The 17713-nt window shown below is 38.8% G+C and overlaps 2 protein-coding genes across 5 annotated transcripts in view; one reads left to right on the top strand and one right to left on the bottom strand.

Annotated features, from left to right (window-relative positions):
- The window catches only part of MTREX (Mtr4 exosome RNA helicase), a 137168-nt gene extending 120015 nt beyond the window's left edge, over positions 1-17153 (top strand). For all 3 annotated transcript variants that reach the window (XM_027101113.1, XM_027101112.1, XM_027101111.1), the window contains 4 exons: positions 2179-2235; positions 3634-3796; positions 15426-15530; positions 16951-17153. In XM_027101113.1, coding sequence (XP_026956914.1) covers positions 2179-2235; positions 3634-3796; positions 15426-15530; positions 16951-17003 — 378 coding nt within the window. In that variant the 3' untranslated portion in view covers positions 17004-17153. The remainder of the gene's footprint in view (positions 1-2178; positions 2236-3633; positions 3797-15425; positions 15531-16950) is intronic.
- Positions 15721-17713, bottom strand: part of PLPP1 (phospholipid phosphatase 1) — a 119726-nt gene continuing 117733 nt past the window's right edge. For both annotated transcript variants that reach the window (XM_027101115.1, XM_027101114.1), the window contains exon 6: positions 15721-17519. In XM_027101115.1, coding sequence (XP_026956916.1) covers positions 17388-17519 — 132 coding nt within the window. In that variant the 3' untranslated portion in view covers positions 15721-17387. The remainder of the gene's footprint in view (positions 17520-17713) is intronic.

Below are 17713 nucleotides of genomic sequence, written 5' to 3'. Positions count from 1 at the left end.
TCTCTCAGCTCTCTGATTACAGATCAGAATTACAACTGCAGTGGTAATGATAACAAATAGGACAGTAATCCAAAAATGATTTATGCTCTCGTAAGAATACCTGCTGTGCACCCATGAAGTAATTTAATTTGCATGTGAGGAATGCATTCCTTTACAAAATATTATGTTTGGCTGTTGTTTTCCTTAGGTTCAAAATTTTATTACATTAATTTCCAAGATAATTGTTTAGAATGTTTGTCCAGTTTTCTTTGAACAGATACAAGGTTTAGAAATTATTTGGAGATTGGTGATCTTCTGCCTGTGTCAGACTTTGTCTTGTGGCTAATTTCTTATACTGTGCTTTTTTTTAATGTGGCAGTAAAAAAATCCTATCTTCTGAGAGGCCATGTATGTTATCTCTTCATGGGAGTTGGGCCTAGCCAAAACACAACTCTTAAATCTTGGGGCAAGATGTCACTAAATGTAGTTGAGATTTGTTCAGTGAAGCCCCACTGTGTTATATGTAGTGTCATCAATTCTTGTGGTGTGGTGCCTTTCAACATCAAAATGGGTAATTGTACTGAAAATACCATGGAATTCTGTTGATACTTTAAAAGTATGTTTTCTAGCCAGAAAGGAAGGTAAATATAGTAAGATACTTGTCATAAATGCTGATACCTTCTGTTTTAAAGCTTGTTGTTTCTAATACCGTGCCCCCTTATTTTTTGTATCATTAGAAGTAATTTAAAGATTACACAGTATTTACAATATAAATATCAAGTATCTTACAAATATTTATTAAGCACCCACTATGTGCAATGCAGATACTTAGACACTAGAAAGACAGCAGAAACTTTTGCTTTCATGATACTTTCATGTATGCTAGTTGATGAAGATAAACAATAAAGAAATGAAATACACACATTATGACAAAAGGTGATGAGGGTTTTGGAGAAAAGTGAAGCAGAGGAGGCAGATAGAAATTGTTGCGAGGGCTGGGGTTACTATTTTAAGTAAGGTGATTAGAAGAGGCCTCACTGATAGTGACATTTGAATTGAGACCTGAAAGAGAGATAGGGAGCAAACTGCACTCACCTGGTAGGAGAATATTGGTAAAATGAAACATAGCTTACTTACATCAGGACCAGTGCCTTCTACTTACAGTGACCAGGAGAGAGGGAGAGATCAGTAACTGTTGATCGTGAATGGACACAATGTCAAAGACATGTACTTGTGTACTTTTCACTAAACTGAGATGTGTAGTTCATTCATGATACAAATCAAAACCAAGTCCTATATAAATACTGATGCTCAAAGTAAAGGCAGATCTATTGCAACTAACCTATAGTTGCTTTTTAAAAATTTACCTATAATTACTTTAAATTGTCTCACACATATATACATACATATATACATACATACCTTTCTTGTAATAATTTTATTTTTGTATAGTAAGTCTATCTTTGTCAAAATTTGTTCCTTAATAATAACTTTATTCTAATCACAAGTCTGTAGGTTTTGAGGACCTGACTTATTCTCTTTGACTGTGTAAGAAACTAACACACAGGATTCAAGCAGCTTGTCCAAGTTTATTTGACTAGTTAGTAATAGACCTGAAACTCTTATTATTCTAATTGAGAAACTGATAGACTTTTCACTAGTGGGGAGACAATAATAAGAATACTGAAACTCATCTAAACTTTTAAATATTTTAAAAGTGGTTAGAGAGCTAGAAATATCTGGGTAAAACTAAAATTGAGGGCATTTTTCTAATGTTCTTTATCCAAGATGTTTAATTTCCACAGAGTGGGAGTTGCCTAGAAGCCAAACTGTTTCAAAAATCAAAGTATGATACAACAGTTTATAAATGTTGATGTAACTAAACTACTATGCATGTTTACAATATTTTCTCCAGTTCCATTTATGGTCACAGAAAATAGCTAGTTTAGCACACTTTGCAAATTTAGCAGTGTAATATTTTCTTCTGAAATATAAGAGAATAGTATAATTCAGGATGAGAGGAGTGGTAATTTTGCTTACACAAACTAAGTTGATTAGAAACTCTAAATGCTAACGACTGAGGTCTTATAATTTGAAATTAATGGATATCATGAAAGCTTTGTTTTGTTTATAAAAGCAGATAATATATACTGCATTTTAAACTTGGGTTTTACATACAATCTTCCTTTTCTTTCATAGTCTAGTGAGATGCCCAAATTAACAGAGCAATTAGCAGGACCACTTCGTCAAATGCAGGTAAGATTTTTTTGAACTACATATTTTATGAATAGTATGTTGTGAAATAAACATTTGTGACAGTCTAATCATAATATTTATTATTCCACAGAGACAGCTTCCTTCAGGATTAAATATATCATTTGATGTTAGTCTTGTCATTTACTGCTGTTTTAATAACATCATTTGTAATTTTTCTTTTAAAAATTAGACATTCTCCCTCACCAAAATGTTAAGAGTTGCTGTGAGTACAGATTTAACACTGCATGGTGTAGATAGGCTATACCAACAGTTCAGTGTCTGCATCGTTTTCCTTGGTGTTAAGAATAGCATCTTGGGCTTCCCTGGTGGCGCAGTGGTTGGGAGTCCGCCTGCCGATGCAGGGGACGCGGGTTCGTGCCCCGGTCCGGGAGGATCCCACATGCCGCGGAGCGGCTGGGCCCGTGAGCCATGGCCGCTGGGCCTGTGTGTCCGGAGCCTGTGCTCCGCAATGGGAGAGGCCGCAACGGTGAGGGGCCCGCGTACTGCAAAAAAAAAAAAAAAAAAAAAAAAAAGACTAGCATCTTGATAGATTTAGTTAGCTTAATTTTTTATACATTTTTCCATCTCAGTTTACAACAAATTTTAAAATCAGGTTTTAAAATCTGTTTTAGCCTAAGAAATGATTTATTTCTGGATCCTCAAAGCCACAGTAGTTTATAGTAATGAATTGGTCTCTTTTATTATTTTTCTTGGGAAGAATGGTTTTATCTATCTTTTCAACATTAGACAGACAGGGAAAGATGAACTATAAGACATTGCAAGAGAGGAATGAAAAGTGAATCATAAAAGAAGTCCCCTTTAATGTAACATTTAACATTCCTTAATATTACTAAGAAATTTAAACTTCCAGAATCAGGGAAGTCTTAATAGGCCCAGGAGTTTTTGACCTTCTTGGTTACCAAGGAGAAAAGAATGAAATCTAACTTCCTATTGTAAGGAAAAGGAAATATTAAGATTTACATTTTTTAAAGCATTGTTGGAGAAAAAGCATCATTTTGCCATAGGATTTATGTTTCTCTGAGTCTGGCTTGTTATTATTGTCTTTGTTTTCTTAATGAAACAATTAGAGATGAGTTAAATGTTACTGTTTAGTAATTTTAATGAAGAGTTTTGGTTTTTGTAGAAAAGGTATTACTGGGTGAAAATCATGCTCTTGATATGTTTTTCTTAATTAATGTAGTGGAAAACTTTGCTGTTTGATTACTCAGCAGTGGAACAGGCACTGTGGCTACTTAGAAGCAGAATATCCAAATTGCAGACTTACTACCTAGGAAGAAAAAGGAACCTTGTAGAATACTGACTTTGGAAACCTAAAGAAAAAGTGATACGGGAGATCATAAGTAAGAAATTTTTTAAGTATATGTTTTATCTTCAAAGGAATGTGCTAAAAGAATTGCAAAAGTTTCAGCAGAAGCCAAATTGGAAATTGATGAGGAGACTTACCTAAGCTCATTTAAACCTCACTTAATGGATGTAGTATATACCTGGGCAACTGGAGCTACATTTGCCCATATCTGCAAAATGACAGATGTCTTTGAAGGTATGGTTAAATTTTGTACACACATATTTCTTTCTGATATAAGAAATATACTTAGGATGGCATTGATTTGCTAAACAAGAATAATATATTATTTTTAATTTTTGATAATAAAAGGAAATCTTCTGCCTATGTAAATCAAAAATATTCTCCACGAATCCTTTGTATTATTTAATAAGCTCAGTCTGCTCATTATAACAGTTTATAATCCTGTGCCAGAGTCTCTGCAATCACAAATAAGGCCTATTTATGTGGGTATTTTTACTTTTGGTTTTATTCTCTTAGTAATAACCTAATGGCTTGCTATGCAATTCCACCAAAAAATAGCAGAGCTAAATATGCTGTCCATCATTGCATTTCTAAAATCAATCAGAACTGTTACTCAACTGAAGAAAAATTTTAAATGAAGAAGTAAAGGTAAAGGGAATATATAAGGAGTAATTAATTATAAGTGAATTACAAGAAGCAAATAATAAGCACAATATTTAAAGAAAACCATATTTAGAAATGCTGTATTCATTGCAAAAAGATTGGCTTACGCAGATTGTAGATATTTATAATGGTGAATTGTGTTTGCACCAAACTTTCTTAAAAATTAAAATAAATGAGCTTGGACTTCGTAGATATTTATTATAAGAACATTTAAAATTTTATTTTGAGAAAAATTATATTTTTAACATACCCTGTATACTATGCTTTTTACCCAATATTATTAAAGACTAATAGATTACTGAGTTTATGAATCTCTGCAACAGAATCAACTATGAGCCTTTACTTCACTACATTGAATTTTAATGGGTTTTAAGGTTTTAAATATTATAGTTTATAGTATATTATTTTTGAATTATGGTGTGCTGTTTTAGTCCTTTCCCTAAAGTTTATTTCTAAGCCTCCATTAAATGGTTATTAGTATTATGGTCCCAAAATCTTTTTCTGAATACTGTATTCTGTTACCAGGATGGTCATTATTTATTAGGTAACTACTGTGTGCCAGGAGTTGTGCTAATAAGCATTTTATATAATTTAGATCTAATCACCAAAGTAGCACATCAGAGTAGACATTATTTGCACTTTGCACAAGGAAACTGATTTTTAAAAGGTAAATAATTTGGTCAAGGTCATGGAGGTGTATGTACTACATGATGGCACTATGATTTGAATTCTGGCCTCTGTGACTACAAGCACATGATAGTTGATAACTTCATCTAAGAACCATAATACCTTATCTTTGAGTTTTGGACCACCTAGAGACTTCTTAAATACTACCTAAAATTATACCATCTCTATCCACTGAAAATTTATGCTTGTAGGAATGGTAAGAAGGTCTATAATAATTGATGGTGGGTAGCTACTGTTGAGGCTGTGAGAAGAGAGCGTGACATCCTCATCTCACCTGTGAACATTGCTTAACACGCAGAAACCCAGATAGATGTATGACAGCTTGTGTGTTTCAGACACACAAAGGCAATCAAGTACAGCATCACCACTCTTCAGTCTAACTTCTTTTGGGAACATAAAGATGAAACTAATTACTGTTCTATGCCTAAATTCTACGACTTGTTAATATAATAGCTCATATTTGTATATCTGCTTCTCTGAGAAGGCGAACACAATGGCATAAAACAATAATGGTGCACTGTTTGTTTTGTTTTGTTTAAGAAAAATGAAGGGACAATAGGCCTAGAAATATAGGAAGCCTTATAAAATTATCTTTGTGGATTATTTTTCTATTCTTTGTACTTAAATGAAAAAGTTACCGCAGTATGGCAGATAAATCCTAAACTGCTAAATTGAAGACAGTTTGTATTTTTTTTAATTTATTTATTTATTTATTTTTGGCTGCGTTGGGTCTTTGTTGCTGCACACGCGCTTTCTCCAGTTGCAGTGGGTGAGGGCTACTCTTCTTTGCAGTGCGCGGGCTTCTCATTGCGGTGGTTCTCTTGTTGCAGAGAACGGGCTCTAGGCGCGCAGGCTTCAGTAGTTGTGGCTTGCGGGCTCTAGAGCGCAGGCTAAGTAGTTGTGGCACACGGGCTTAATTGCTCTGCTGCGTGTGGGATCTTCCCGGACCAGGGCTCAAACCCGTGTCCCGTGCATTGGCAGGCGGGTTCTTAACCACTGCGCCACCAGGGAAGTCCTGACGGTTTGTATTTCTGCCACCTATGAGTTGATGTTTTCCACAACATACTAGCAATTCCTGAAATCTGTTTCAGTTCCTGAAATCTATTTCAATTCCTTGAGGTTATTTCAGTGTCACAGTTTGCTTGAGAAATCTAAGATTAAAAATTGAGGGATTCAGTTTATAACTTGAAATTGGGTCTAACATCAACACAATTTTCATGGTACCATTATACCAGCTATACCTTTTCTTTCTAAAATTGGGAAAGCTCATAAAAGCAAATTATATAATTAAACAGCAAAAAAATAACTGAGAACCTTGATTTACTTAGGATATTGTTTTTTGTTTTTTGTTTTTTGTGGTACGCGGGCCTCTCACTGTTGTGGCCTCTCCCATTGCGGAGCACAGGCTCCGGACGCGCAGGCTCAGCGGCCATGGCTCACGGGCCCAGCCGCTCTGCGGCTCTCAACCACTGCGCCACCAGGGAAGCCCCCTTTTTTTGTTTTTACTATGTTGTTTAGTTCGTCCATTTCAGAATAGCCATTCTCTCCTCATCTTGTTACTGTACATGCTTTATATAATTGGAAAAATACTATAATCAAAGCTCTAGCCCATAGTATAGTGTGTCTTTATTTTTACAGGCAGAAAATGACTGCATTGGAACTTTTTAGTGTGCTCTGGTCAAGTGTCTGATCATGTCATGTCATGAGCCTCAGGAGTAGTTTTAAGTATTTTTCAAACATTAGCTGGAGCTAGTTAACATTGTAATGATTAACACCATATGTTTGGGGGACGTCTGATGTAAGAGAAGAGTTTATACTGTGATTCAGTTGAGGAATTTTGAACACTTCACATAAATAATTATTGCCCTGTTACCACCCTGGAAAAAATGATAGAATATAATCGTTTCTTATTTCCATCAATTAAATTTGGATAACAATTAAAAATATATCTGTATGGGCTATAGCCCATACAGATACGGGGTTTCAGTCTACTGATCCATTGTAGTAGATCCATTGTAACCTAGACAGGGCCATTACTATTTATTTCTGTCTATACAAAAACAATATTGTAGTCTTCACTGTGCATGAAGGATTTGCTTTCCACTAAGCACATGTCATCAGGAAAGCTCCTATGACGAATTATCACTTGAAAGTGTTTACTGTACTTCTGCCTGTCATAGGTTTTTTTGTTTTGATTTGGTTTTGGCTGCGTTGGGTATTTGTTGCTTTGCATAGGCTTTTCTCCCTAGTTGCAGCGAGCGGGAGCTACTCTTTGTTGCAGTGTGTGGGCTTCTCATTGAGGTGGCTTCTCTTGTTGTGGAGCATGGGCTCTAGGCGCGCGGGCTTCAGTAGTTGTGGCACACGGGCTCAGTAGTTGCAGTTCGCGGGTCCTAGAGTGCGCAGGCTTCAGTAGTTGTGGTGTGCGGGCTCAGTAGTTGCAGCATGTGGTTCCTACAGCGTGCGGGTTTCAGTAGTTGTGGCACGCAGGCTCAGTAGTTGTGGCTCACAGGCTCTAGGGCACACGGGCTTCAGTAGTTGTGGCATGCAGGCTCAGTAGTTGTGGCTCGCAGGCTCTAGGGCACGTGGGCTTCAGTTGTTGTGGCATGCAGGCTCAGTAGTTGTGACTCGCAGGCTCTAGGGCACATGGGCTTCAGTAGTTGTGGCACGCAGGCTCAGTAGTTGTGGCACACGGGCTTAGTTGCTCCGCAGCATGTGGGATCGTCCCCGCACCAGGGCTCAAACCCGTGTCCCCTGCATTGGCAGGTGGATTCTTAACCACTGTGCCACCAGGGAAGTCCCTGTCCTAGATTTTTAAAGCAAATGCTGTTTGGCACATTCGTACTCTCTGCCCCCACCGCATGGTCTTCTCAACTGCCTTTGCACTAGCATAGTTTTACCCTTTCTTAGGAGACGGTACATCAGTGTTAGAAGGGATTTTCCAATGGATTTGTTATTTCAAAATACTTTTGCTAATAATAGTAGAGTAACATTCTATTAATATGTATCTGTTCTGTGTTTAAAGTTTGGCACAGTTTTAGTACTAAATGACTTAGGAATTAGTACCTGATACTTACCCATTTAATGAATAATTAACTGAGACCCTAGTGGGATCAGGAATTGTGCTGGGTGCAGTGAAAGCAACAGTCTCTGCCCTCCAGGAATGTTTTCAGCCTAAGCTGGGATCTAGTGGTAAATGATTGCAGGAAAATATAATTATAATCCTAACCTCAGGCCTCAATAACCACTTAGATAGGAGTTTTAAATCAAATTCAGGGCGTGAACTGTGGGGAACCACTTTTGCAAATGCCAGAAAGCTGGAGGTAGAAATAAATACCTCTCCAGATAAAGAAATGTGTTGATTTCCATCCTCAATTAGAATGGTGTTGTTTAAGAACCTCATGAGCTTGATGTTTATAAGATTACCCTTAAAGCATGTGTGCTCAAATGTCCATCAGTGGGTGAATAAATTGTGTATTATCCATATAATGGGACAGTATTCTACTGTAAAAAAAAAAAAAGTGAAGTACTGATTCATGCTAAAATATGGATGAACTTTGACCAGATTAAGGTTCTAAGTGAAAGAAGGCAGACACAAAAGCCACTTATTGTACAATTTCATTTATGTGAAATGTCCAGGATAGGCAAATCTGTAGAGACAGAAAGTAGATTTGTGGTTGCCACGGGCTGGGGGAAGGTGGAAGGGGGTAGTGTGACTGCTTAATGGATATGGGTTTCTTTTTGAGTGATAAGAAGATTCTAAAATTAGATAGTGATTATGGTTGTACAATTCCAAATATACCCAAAACCACTGAATTTGTACACTTAATTAAAAGGGTGAATTTTATGCCATGTGAATTATATTTCACTGTGATAAAAACAGGCAGTGACACTGGGGTACATGCTTTAAAGTGGTAAATTTTATGTGTATTTTACCACAATTTTTCTTCAAAAGGCAATGACTAGGGCTTCCCTGGTGGCGCAGTGGTTGAGAGTCCGCCTGCCAATGCAGGGGACACGGGTTCGTGCCCCGGTCCGGGAAGATCCCACATGCCGCGGAGCGGCTAGGCCCGTGAGCCATGGCCGCTGAGCCTGCGCGTCCGGAGCCTGTGCTCCTCCGCAACGGGAGAGGCCACAACAGTGAGAGGCCCACGTACAGCAAGAAAAAAAAAAGGGGCAATGACTAGTAAGAATTCAGTTTTGCTTTACACTCTGGCAAGACCAGAAAAAAAGATTTGTAACAAACCGTTAGGTTGTTAGTGTGTATGTTTCTGTTTCTGGTCAGCTTCAGATAGCCTGGGGGGATGGGTAATAGCTTTGTATCTCTTATCTAACACTTAATCTAGGTGGTCCTAATTGATGAGGCGGAATGATTTTCAAAACTGGGAGTAAGGAGAACCCTTGTATTACAGAGAACTGCAGTACGTAGGTATGCTGGGTAATTCACTTCTTCATGGTAGGCTTCATTCATCCCCTTTACGCTGCAGGCAGCTATGGACAGTGTTTGTACACACACGGTGATTTGTTGACAAGACTGAGGTCAGCAGCCACAGCCATTGTATGTACAACCCTGTACCGCCTGGCCTCATTTTCTTAATTGTTCTCATGTCATCTGAAACTGTCAGAACTCATTTTCCAGAAATTGAGTGGGAGTGCTTACAAAGTGTGGCAGTGTTTGCTCACTCAGATGTGCGTTTAGTTTCTTCAGCTTATCTTAGCAATATACTTCATGTGGTTGGGCCTCTGATAGCTTTTGCAGATCCTGGCTATTAACATGAGTTTCTCAATTTGTAGAAATACCAAAACAATATCAGGTTATCTGTGATTCCCAGTACACATTTGAAATCAGTCAAAACAGAGTTTGTGAGCCAGGGTACCTGGCTCTCCGATGCCCTGCACAGCAGTTTTATAAAGGATTTCTTTTCAATTCTAAATGACCTGTGAAATACACTCTGTTCCTTTTTAAAGTCCTATATATATTTACATTTTTAACCATTACCTAATTTAATTCTCTTCAAATAGAAGTGTTTGCAAAATACACATTTAATATCTGGCTGCATGAGTCATGCAATATTCATTACCTTCTCCATTCCAGCCCCCACCCTGTCTCTAGACACCCAGAAGTTACTGCGACTGTATTTCCTCTTTCAGTGAGAGCAGGACTGGAGCTCAGCATCCCTAGCACCTGAGAACAGAAATAACAAATATAGCCAACATTTATTGAGCTCCTATTGTGTTACTGACACTTGTGAAGCACCCTACATGCATTATTTCATTCATTTCTCACAATAACCCCATTAGGTATAGGAATTCTTGTTATCTCCACTTTATAGAAGAGTAAACTTAAAGTTTTTAATATGTTAATAGAAATGATTTGGAAGGAAAGTATTGAGTTTACTTTTGGGAACTGTTGAGTTTGAGGTGCCTATAATATGTCTGGGTGATCAACTTTTTGTTGGCAATAGTATCTAGCTGGAATTGATAGCATTGTTTTGTTTTTGTAACCGTTGTTTTTATAATTATGGCCTATTTATAAAAAATAAGTGAGCAGCTTTCATTTACTTAAGTTAAAAGTGTTACAGCAAAAATGAGTGATACGCTAATGACTGAAGTTTGTGAAATACCACCTTTAAAGATAAAACGTAGGGTCTACAAGTGATTATCCTAATACAGAAATATCACACATGGACCATCCAGAACCTTATGTTTGAATCAGGACTGAAACAGACTCACCAGTGCTCCTACTAGCATTTGCATTAATGGTATCAAAAGATTTTTAAGCAGTAGAGGAGCACCGTTCCTCCTGGGATGCAGTGGGTGGGGGATAGGCTCCTTACGTGCCCTTGTTGTGTCGCTTGTGCCTGCACATGGGGGCCCAATGGAAGAGGGAGTAGGAGCTGCAACACTCATCCAGGGGAAGAGATAAAGGTGCTATCCATTTCTCAAGTCATGAATTTACCAGTGGAGCTAGGAGATGCTCCCTTCTGATCCTACAGTGGCTGGTGTCCATCTGGCAGCCTCCTGTTCCTAGGGAATAGGCTAGTCCTCTTCTTACCCATATTTGTAAAGCTGGTTGGTTGTGTTTGCTTCATGGTTTTGATTTCAGCCCCATCCTTTCCCCCATTGCAACTTCAGGCTGTTTTGTGCATTTTTATCCTGTCTCACCCAGGTAACTGTCCTCCAGATGCCATTCAGACCTGCTTTCTCTCCCTCTCCCTCCCCCTCCCCTCCCCTTCCCTCTCCCCCTCCCCCTCCCCCTCCCCCTCCCCCTCCCCCTCCCTCTCCCTCTCCCTCTTCCTCATTTAGGCCATTAATTGAGCTTTCTCCTTCCCTGGTCCTGTCTGTTCATAATTTTCTCAGCCACGGTCACAGCAAAAACAAACTACTATCTTCAACTTTTATAAAGGTTTCAGCTTGTAAAGGTCCAAGATTCTTCTTCCATGAACTCTTAGCCTCAAAGTTTAAAGGGAAGCCATTGCTGTAAAGGGTGGCTAATACGGTTATCTCTGCCATTTCCAATGAGGGTGTCAGATTTCTTTTCTAAACCTAGATGTAAAACTGTTAACCTGAACCTGAAAAGCATTAACCATCTCTAGGGTTTCTCATTTGTAAAATGGTAGTAGAATGTTGGATGTGGCTAACGACAGTCTCCTCCTACTTGGAAACAACATCTTCAGTGAAATCACTATTTTCTTCTGTTAAAGGTTGCTAGTAAAAGGAGCAGTGTTTGTTCTGTTAATTTTCAAAATCTTAATATAGTTTATTGGTGTCAGAATGAGTTGTCTCAGTAACAGGAAGTAAACACCAGGTAGATATCACATAGCTGCTTCCTCATTCTCTTGGAGACCTGCTGTGGAGAGGACACAGCCACTGCTTAGAGAACTTTCCTTCTGAACCACAGTTCCTTTTTTCTAGTCATGGAGAGAGAATTAGGAAGCCACTGATATTCTTGTTTTCCCATCTGCCTTATGCACCACCAACCTGGATCAGTCTAATAATTCACTTTCTCTATTCCTGTACTTTCACAGCAGAGTTCTGCTGGAGAATAATTGTATGATTTGGTGTCATCAAAAGCCACAGTCTGTAACCTCAGAATCACATTAAACCTAGTAATAATAGAAGTAGCAGGAGGAGGAGAGACTGTTGAGCACCGGCTGGGTACACTTTGAACACTACCTCGTGTAGTCTTGCCCACAGCTTGCTAGTACAGTCCCTCAAGTAGTAGATGCCATCTACTACTTAGTTTGCTTAGCTATAAAGTGGGAAGAGTAATAGTTCGTATCTCGTATTGTGAGGTTAACATCATGCATGTAATCCCTGGTCCACGTCCAGAGACTATGTCCTCCATGCAGGACTTCTCTCTGGCTCTGAGACTTCTCGTAGAGGCAATTCCAGATCCTCACTGCTCTCTTAAGCATCTACCTCAACTTTGCCCCAGATTTCTAGGTGATCACTCCTGCTTCAGAGGAAAGGGAGATGCCACTAGGCCTGTCTTAACCTAGAAATTCATGGCATATATCCTTTCCCTTATTTTCCTCTTCAGAGGAAATTGCACTCAGTTCCAGGGCCGCCTTCCACTGTTTTCTGCACCTTTGCAGTCTTGAGTCACATCCTTTCTGCTGCCATTTTAGCATACGAATATGTTTATATTTCTCATCCACGTCTTCTCCAGCTACCAACATAACATACAGTGTTTAAGAGCAAGAGCATATATATCCTGGTCTTAAATCCTACCCACTCACTAGATGAATGATCCTGGGAAAGTTACTTAACTGTGCCTGTTTCCTTAGCTATAAAATGGTAATAATAATAGCTCTTATCTCGTATTGTGAGGTTAATATCATGCATGTAGAGCCTTTAGTACAGTGCCTGGCACAAAGTAGTAAGTGTTAGCTGCTGCCATCATTTTTTAGTGAGTTATCTTGTTGTCATCATCATCCTCAATCCCTCAATCCTTTCACAAGCCAGGCTTGGAAAGAGTAGTTGAGAATAGACCATCTTCAACTCCCTACCTCCCATTTCCTTCTTGAGCCATAGTAACCTAGTCCCCCATTTCACTGAAATTATCACAAGTCATTACTCTGATTGCCGAATTAAGAAAACAGACTCTTTGTGACTGGATCCTACTTGCCAATTGCCACTACTTCCTACTTCTTGAAACCCATTACTGCAAATTCTTTGGCATTACCTGGCAATGAAGATTTATAACAGAAGTGAGGAGCTTAGAGTATGACCTGAAAATCTTACTAAATATTTACAATTTTTTCTCGATTATTTTAAATGTATAAACTGAATTTAATTAAAACTGAAATTTATGAAAGTAATACATTTATTATAGAAAATATAGATAAATCATGTTTGTGAGGTACTATAGTATAATATGGTTAAATGCTTAGGCTGTAGAATCTAACTGTCTAGATTTAAATCCTGACTCCATCATATACTCCCGGCTCTGACCTTGGTCAAGTTATAATTTCTCTGAGCTTCTTTTCCCTCTTTGTAAAATAGGGATAACAGTACTTGTCTCATGGAACTGTAAGGGTCAAACAAGAAAATTTACACAAAACATAGATTATAGACCTGCCACAAAGTAAGTACTCAGAAAATGTTGGACATAACCCTTTTCTAACCCTTTTTTCTTGAAACATGCTCAGCCTTATTTCACCTTTCCTTGATGCCTAAGTCTTATTATAAACATTAATTACTTTACTCTCCTATAATAAGAAGGCCAGGGTTATTGTAAGATGTGTGTAGATGTGGAGGTGAGATGTCAGTCTTGACCCTACTTCTCCAAGAACTCCATGGACCTTCTAATGGGAGAAGAGGAAGGACAATAAAGTATGAACTTTGAATATTTTGGTTTAAGGACTGTATTATGACCTTACATTCCTTTAGAGCTTTGCCCCTGTCACAGAATTTGTGCATCTCATATCTCAAGTGAGACAAATCCAGTTAGGTAAAGTAAGCCCTCTGTTTAAATTGCATTTATCGTCATTTACCTTACAAATGAGAAGGGGAAATAAGAGTAGAGTAAGGGCCTAGATCATAGAGCTAATTACTTAGCTGAATCTTTCCTAGTATCCAGGTCACCATCCAGTCTTCTTTCCTCTAACTCCAGGTGTCTCAGCTCACTCCTTTTATAACCAAGTCTAGATTAGGTGAACATCCCATAAGTAGGAGATGATAGCATCCTTTTAAGAGAGGTATCCCCATTGATCTTTCAAGTTGACATACGTGCTGGTGGTCCTCCTGTTGACCAATCTCATCCCATAAACCTCTTGCTGTGAACTAGCATCTTTGTGTTCTGCTTGCTCTGGCCCATAGGTGGGTTCAGAAACCAGGCATGTTGTCCTTATCAGCCCAGGCCCTCGTGCAACATTTTCTCAGAGAGAAAAGGTGCTGTACATGTACATGGGCATTTCCTGCTGAATCCTAATGACTCTCTTAGGTACATGGCTTATATTTTTGCCTTTGTCTAAGCTCAAATTCCATTCTGCTTTATGAGTTAAATCTCTCTACTGTTTTTCTCCCTTGGGCACACTGTACCATAATGTGCAAGGCATTAAAAGGTAAAAAGGAGCCCTCAACACTGCACATCGAGTGTATTACAAGAGCTTGATACATGTTAATGAATTCTTCCAGTGTTGCAAGGAGTTAAATAAGGACCTGAAGTGTGAGTTAACAGCTTGCATATCAGAGAGAACTGATATTCCTAATGTATTTCAGACATTAAAAATTAAATCCAAGGGTTTTAAACTTAGGCAGGTGGCACTTAAGAGGAAGGATCTCAGGGCCCCTCCTTGTGCAAGTCTGACAGAAGTGAAACTGTTTACAACTTCACCTTTGATGCAAACACTTGTCTCAGTCGGAGTCACATCCAGTGGGAAGAGACTGATCTCTCTTATGCTTCATTGAGGACACATTGTGTGAGGAAAGCACTAATGAAAGAGTCTAAGGTCCAGAAGAATGATTGATTGCACCTTTAAAATTGACAAATCTGATCCTGTTATTCCCCTGCTTAAAAAATTCCCTGTTGCATTCTCTTCACAGGATAGTATCCAGAGGCCGTAGTAGGCCACACTCAGGGTCCTTGAATAGCTGCTTTTCTACATTGTCTCAGTGGTCTTCCCTTGTCACTGCCTGACAGGGACCTCATTCATAAGAGACCCAAGTTATATGTCACCTTTGCTACCTTTCACCCATGTTGCTCTCTCCTGTGCTCCCAGGGCATTTTGTTTACTTACCTCTCTAAGAGCAAGTGTGAACACATCATAATAAATCCATGACTCTCTCTACCATTAGTCAAGGATGGGAATTAAACTTTTCATCTTTGTAGCCTTCCTGGTGCCTAGCAGTCACCAGTCAAGTTTACTACTGGTTTACTGCAGGAGAAGTCCCTCAAAGTACTATCAATCAGTTAAATCATCCCATGTTCACCTTCCTTGCGTCTTCACAAAAGTTCTGCTATTCCTGATTATTTACACTTTACAAGTGATTTGTTTCCTTTTCTGTCCAGGCAGCATAATTCGTTGTATGAGGCGCCTGGAAGAACTACTTCGACAAATGTGTCAAGCAGCAAAAGCCATTGGAAACACTGAGCTGGAAAATAAATTTTCAGAAGGTCAGTATCCAGCCCATAAGCTTTTTCTAATAATTTAGGCAAATCCTGTTGAGACTTGAGCTCTTGACCACAACCTAGGAGAACATTTTCAGATGCTCTTCACTGGATTGCCATGAAGGGCCATGTAGTAGTGTCCAAAGAAAATATCTGTGTGTGTGTGTGTTGGAAAAAGTTTGTAAATGAATATATATAAAATCTCAAAATATTTATTGTGCACTTATTGTGTGCCAGACATTGTTTTAAGCACCAGGGAATACAGCAGTGAACAAAAAAGATACAAACCCCTGCCTTAATGGGGCTCACATTCTAGTGCAGGGAGGTGGACAGTAAACAAGTCAACAATTAAAATATATCAGGTAGCAATAAAAACAAAGGAAGAGACAGTAGGGAATTGGAGGATGGATACGATGGCCTAGGGTCCCCTACTCAGATGGTGGCATTTAGGTCCTTCATAGACACTTGATATACTTAAGCAACAACAAGAGGCCAGTGTGGATGGAGCACAGCTGAACAATGAGTAGAATAGTAGGGGTTGGAGGAAGAAAAGAAATGGTCATGTAGCTCCCAGCCCTCAGCTTTTTCCTCTGAAATGATTGGAGGTTTTGAACACAGGAGTGATGTGCTCTGACTTGGGTTTCACAAGGCAGTTCTTGCTGTTGCATCACAGGCAAGTCTGTAGATTAGCAAGGTGGAAGCAGGAAGACCAGATCAGGAAAGAATGGCTAGACCAAGGAGGTAGTAATGGGGAGAGGCATACATGCTTGCAAATAATTTCATTCATTCCATCTGAATGCTGGCCAAGAGAAAGGACTATGAGTTAAAACATCAAAGAAGAGCAGCCACATAGTTGCTCTGAGTTACCAGCTGCTCACAGTCAAACCTGGTGATTCTGCTGGCAACTCAGCGCCTTAAGAAGAAGCTTATGAAAGCTGCTTATATCTTCAACATTGTTAAAGAGAGGCAGACCTATTTAATCACTCCAGGGTTAAGTCTAGTTTTGTAAACTTCTATATGATAAAATGTGTTTGTCCTTAGTCCAGAAAGAATTTCACATGGTAACTGAAATATAGTGCCTTCCATTGCAGGCTGAAAAATTCATGCTTTTGGGTCAACTAACTTCTTGGACAGCTTAGTCCCTCTGGTCTGGTCTTTCTGAATAATTTTAGACACCCCCGCACGCACGGGGTACTTTAGATTCAAGAGTCATGAGAACAGGGGTCTGGTTTCTAAGTTTCCCATCTCTCAGAGGTGGCTGTGAACTCCTCTAGGTGTCCTTCAGGCAAGCAAGGTTTTGTATTTTCCAGGCTTGCCCTCTCACCAAATTTAATCAGGATTGTTGTGCTGTCTTCAAAACCCCAGGGGAGAAGAATTACATTCTTTGTGGTCTTGAGAATTTAAACTGTATTTTCTTTTCTCTTAGGAATCACCAAAATCAAGAGAGATATTGTGTTTGCTGCCAGCCTCTACCTATAAAGAGTCAGCTAAAGGAATGTGGGATTTTAAATTGTTCACCACCTGTCTGATGTATTATATTTAAATCAAGCATCATTCTAAGAAAGCATATTACATACACAGTTGTACATAAGCATTACATTTTTTTAATAAAAAAATGTACAGGTGGGGCATTTGTTTTAGTGAAAGGCTTGAAATTTTTTGTAATGAACTTAGAGCTATTAGATAACCATTGTGTTAAATGTAACTATATACACACAGGTAAAGTGGGCATCCAAGAGTTACAGTAGCAGCAGTCCCCTTAAAGGCTTGTATACTGGGAAGAAGGACGCATCCTCTTGCCTTCTGGTTGCAATCATTTTCCTTTAGAAAGCAGGCCAGCTTCATCTGGGCACTCTGCCACCTTCAAGGTTGGTGAGTGTTCCGATAGTGATTCCCTGTCGTTGGTGTTTCATGCAGAGTTGTATGAGAGTCCTCTTCTTTTCTTTCTTTAAAAGGAGAATTTCTCTCCTTGAAGAAATCTGATACATATACAGCCTGTATAGAACAGGTAACATTTAGAATGGGGCAAAGTATTTAATGATACAATTTTAAATAAGTTTAAACCATATACAAAGTTGCAATAAGCAATGTGCAAAATATAAACAAAAGGATATACTTTACAGGGTACAGGTTAAGGGTACGAATAAATTAGTGGCTAACAGGAATTTTTGTTAAGGACATTCTGAGAG

This window comes from Aethalodelphis obliquidens, unplaced genomic scaffold (genome assembly GCF_003676395.1).
Source record: "Aethalodelphis obliquidens isolate GAN/ISIS:26980383/991018 unplaced genomic scaffold, ASM367639v1 scaffold4, whole genome shotgun sequence".
Lineage (NCBI taxonomy): Eukaryota > Metazoa > Chordata > Mammalia > Artiodactyla > Delphinidae > Aethalodelphis > Aethalodelphis obliquidens.
Note: the sequence above shows the minus strand (reverse complement) of the source record. Positions and strands in the feature narration are given on the sequence as shown.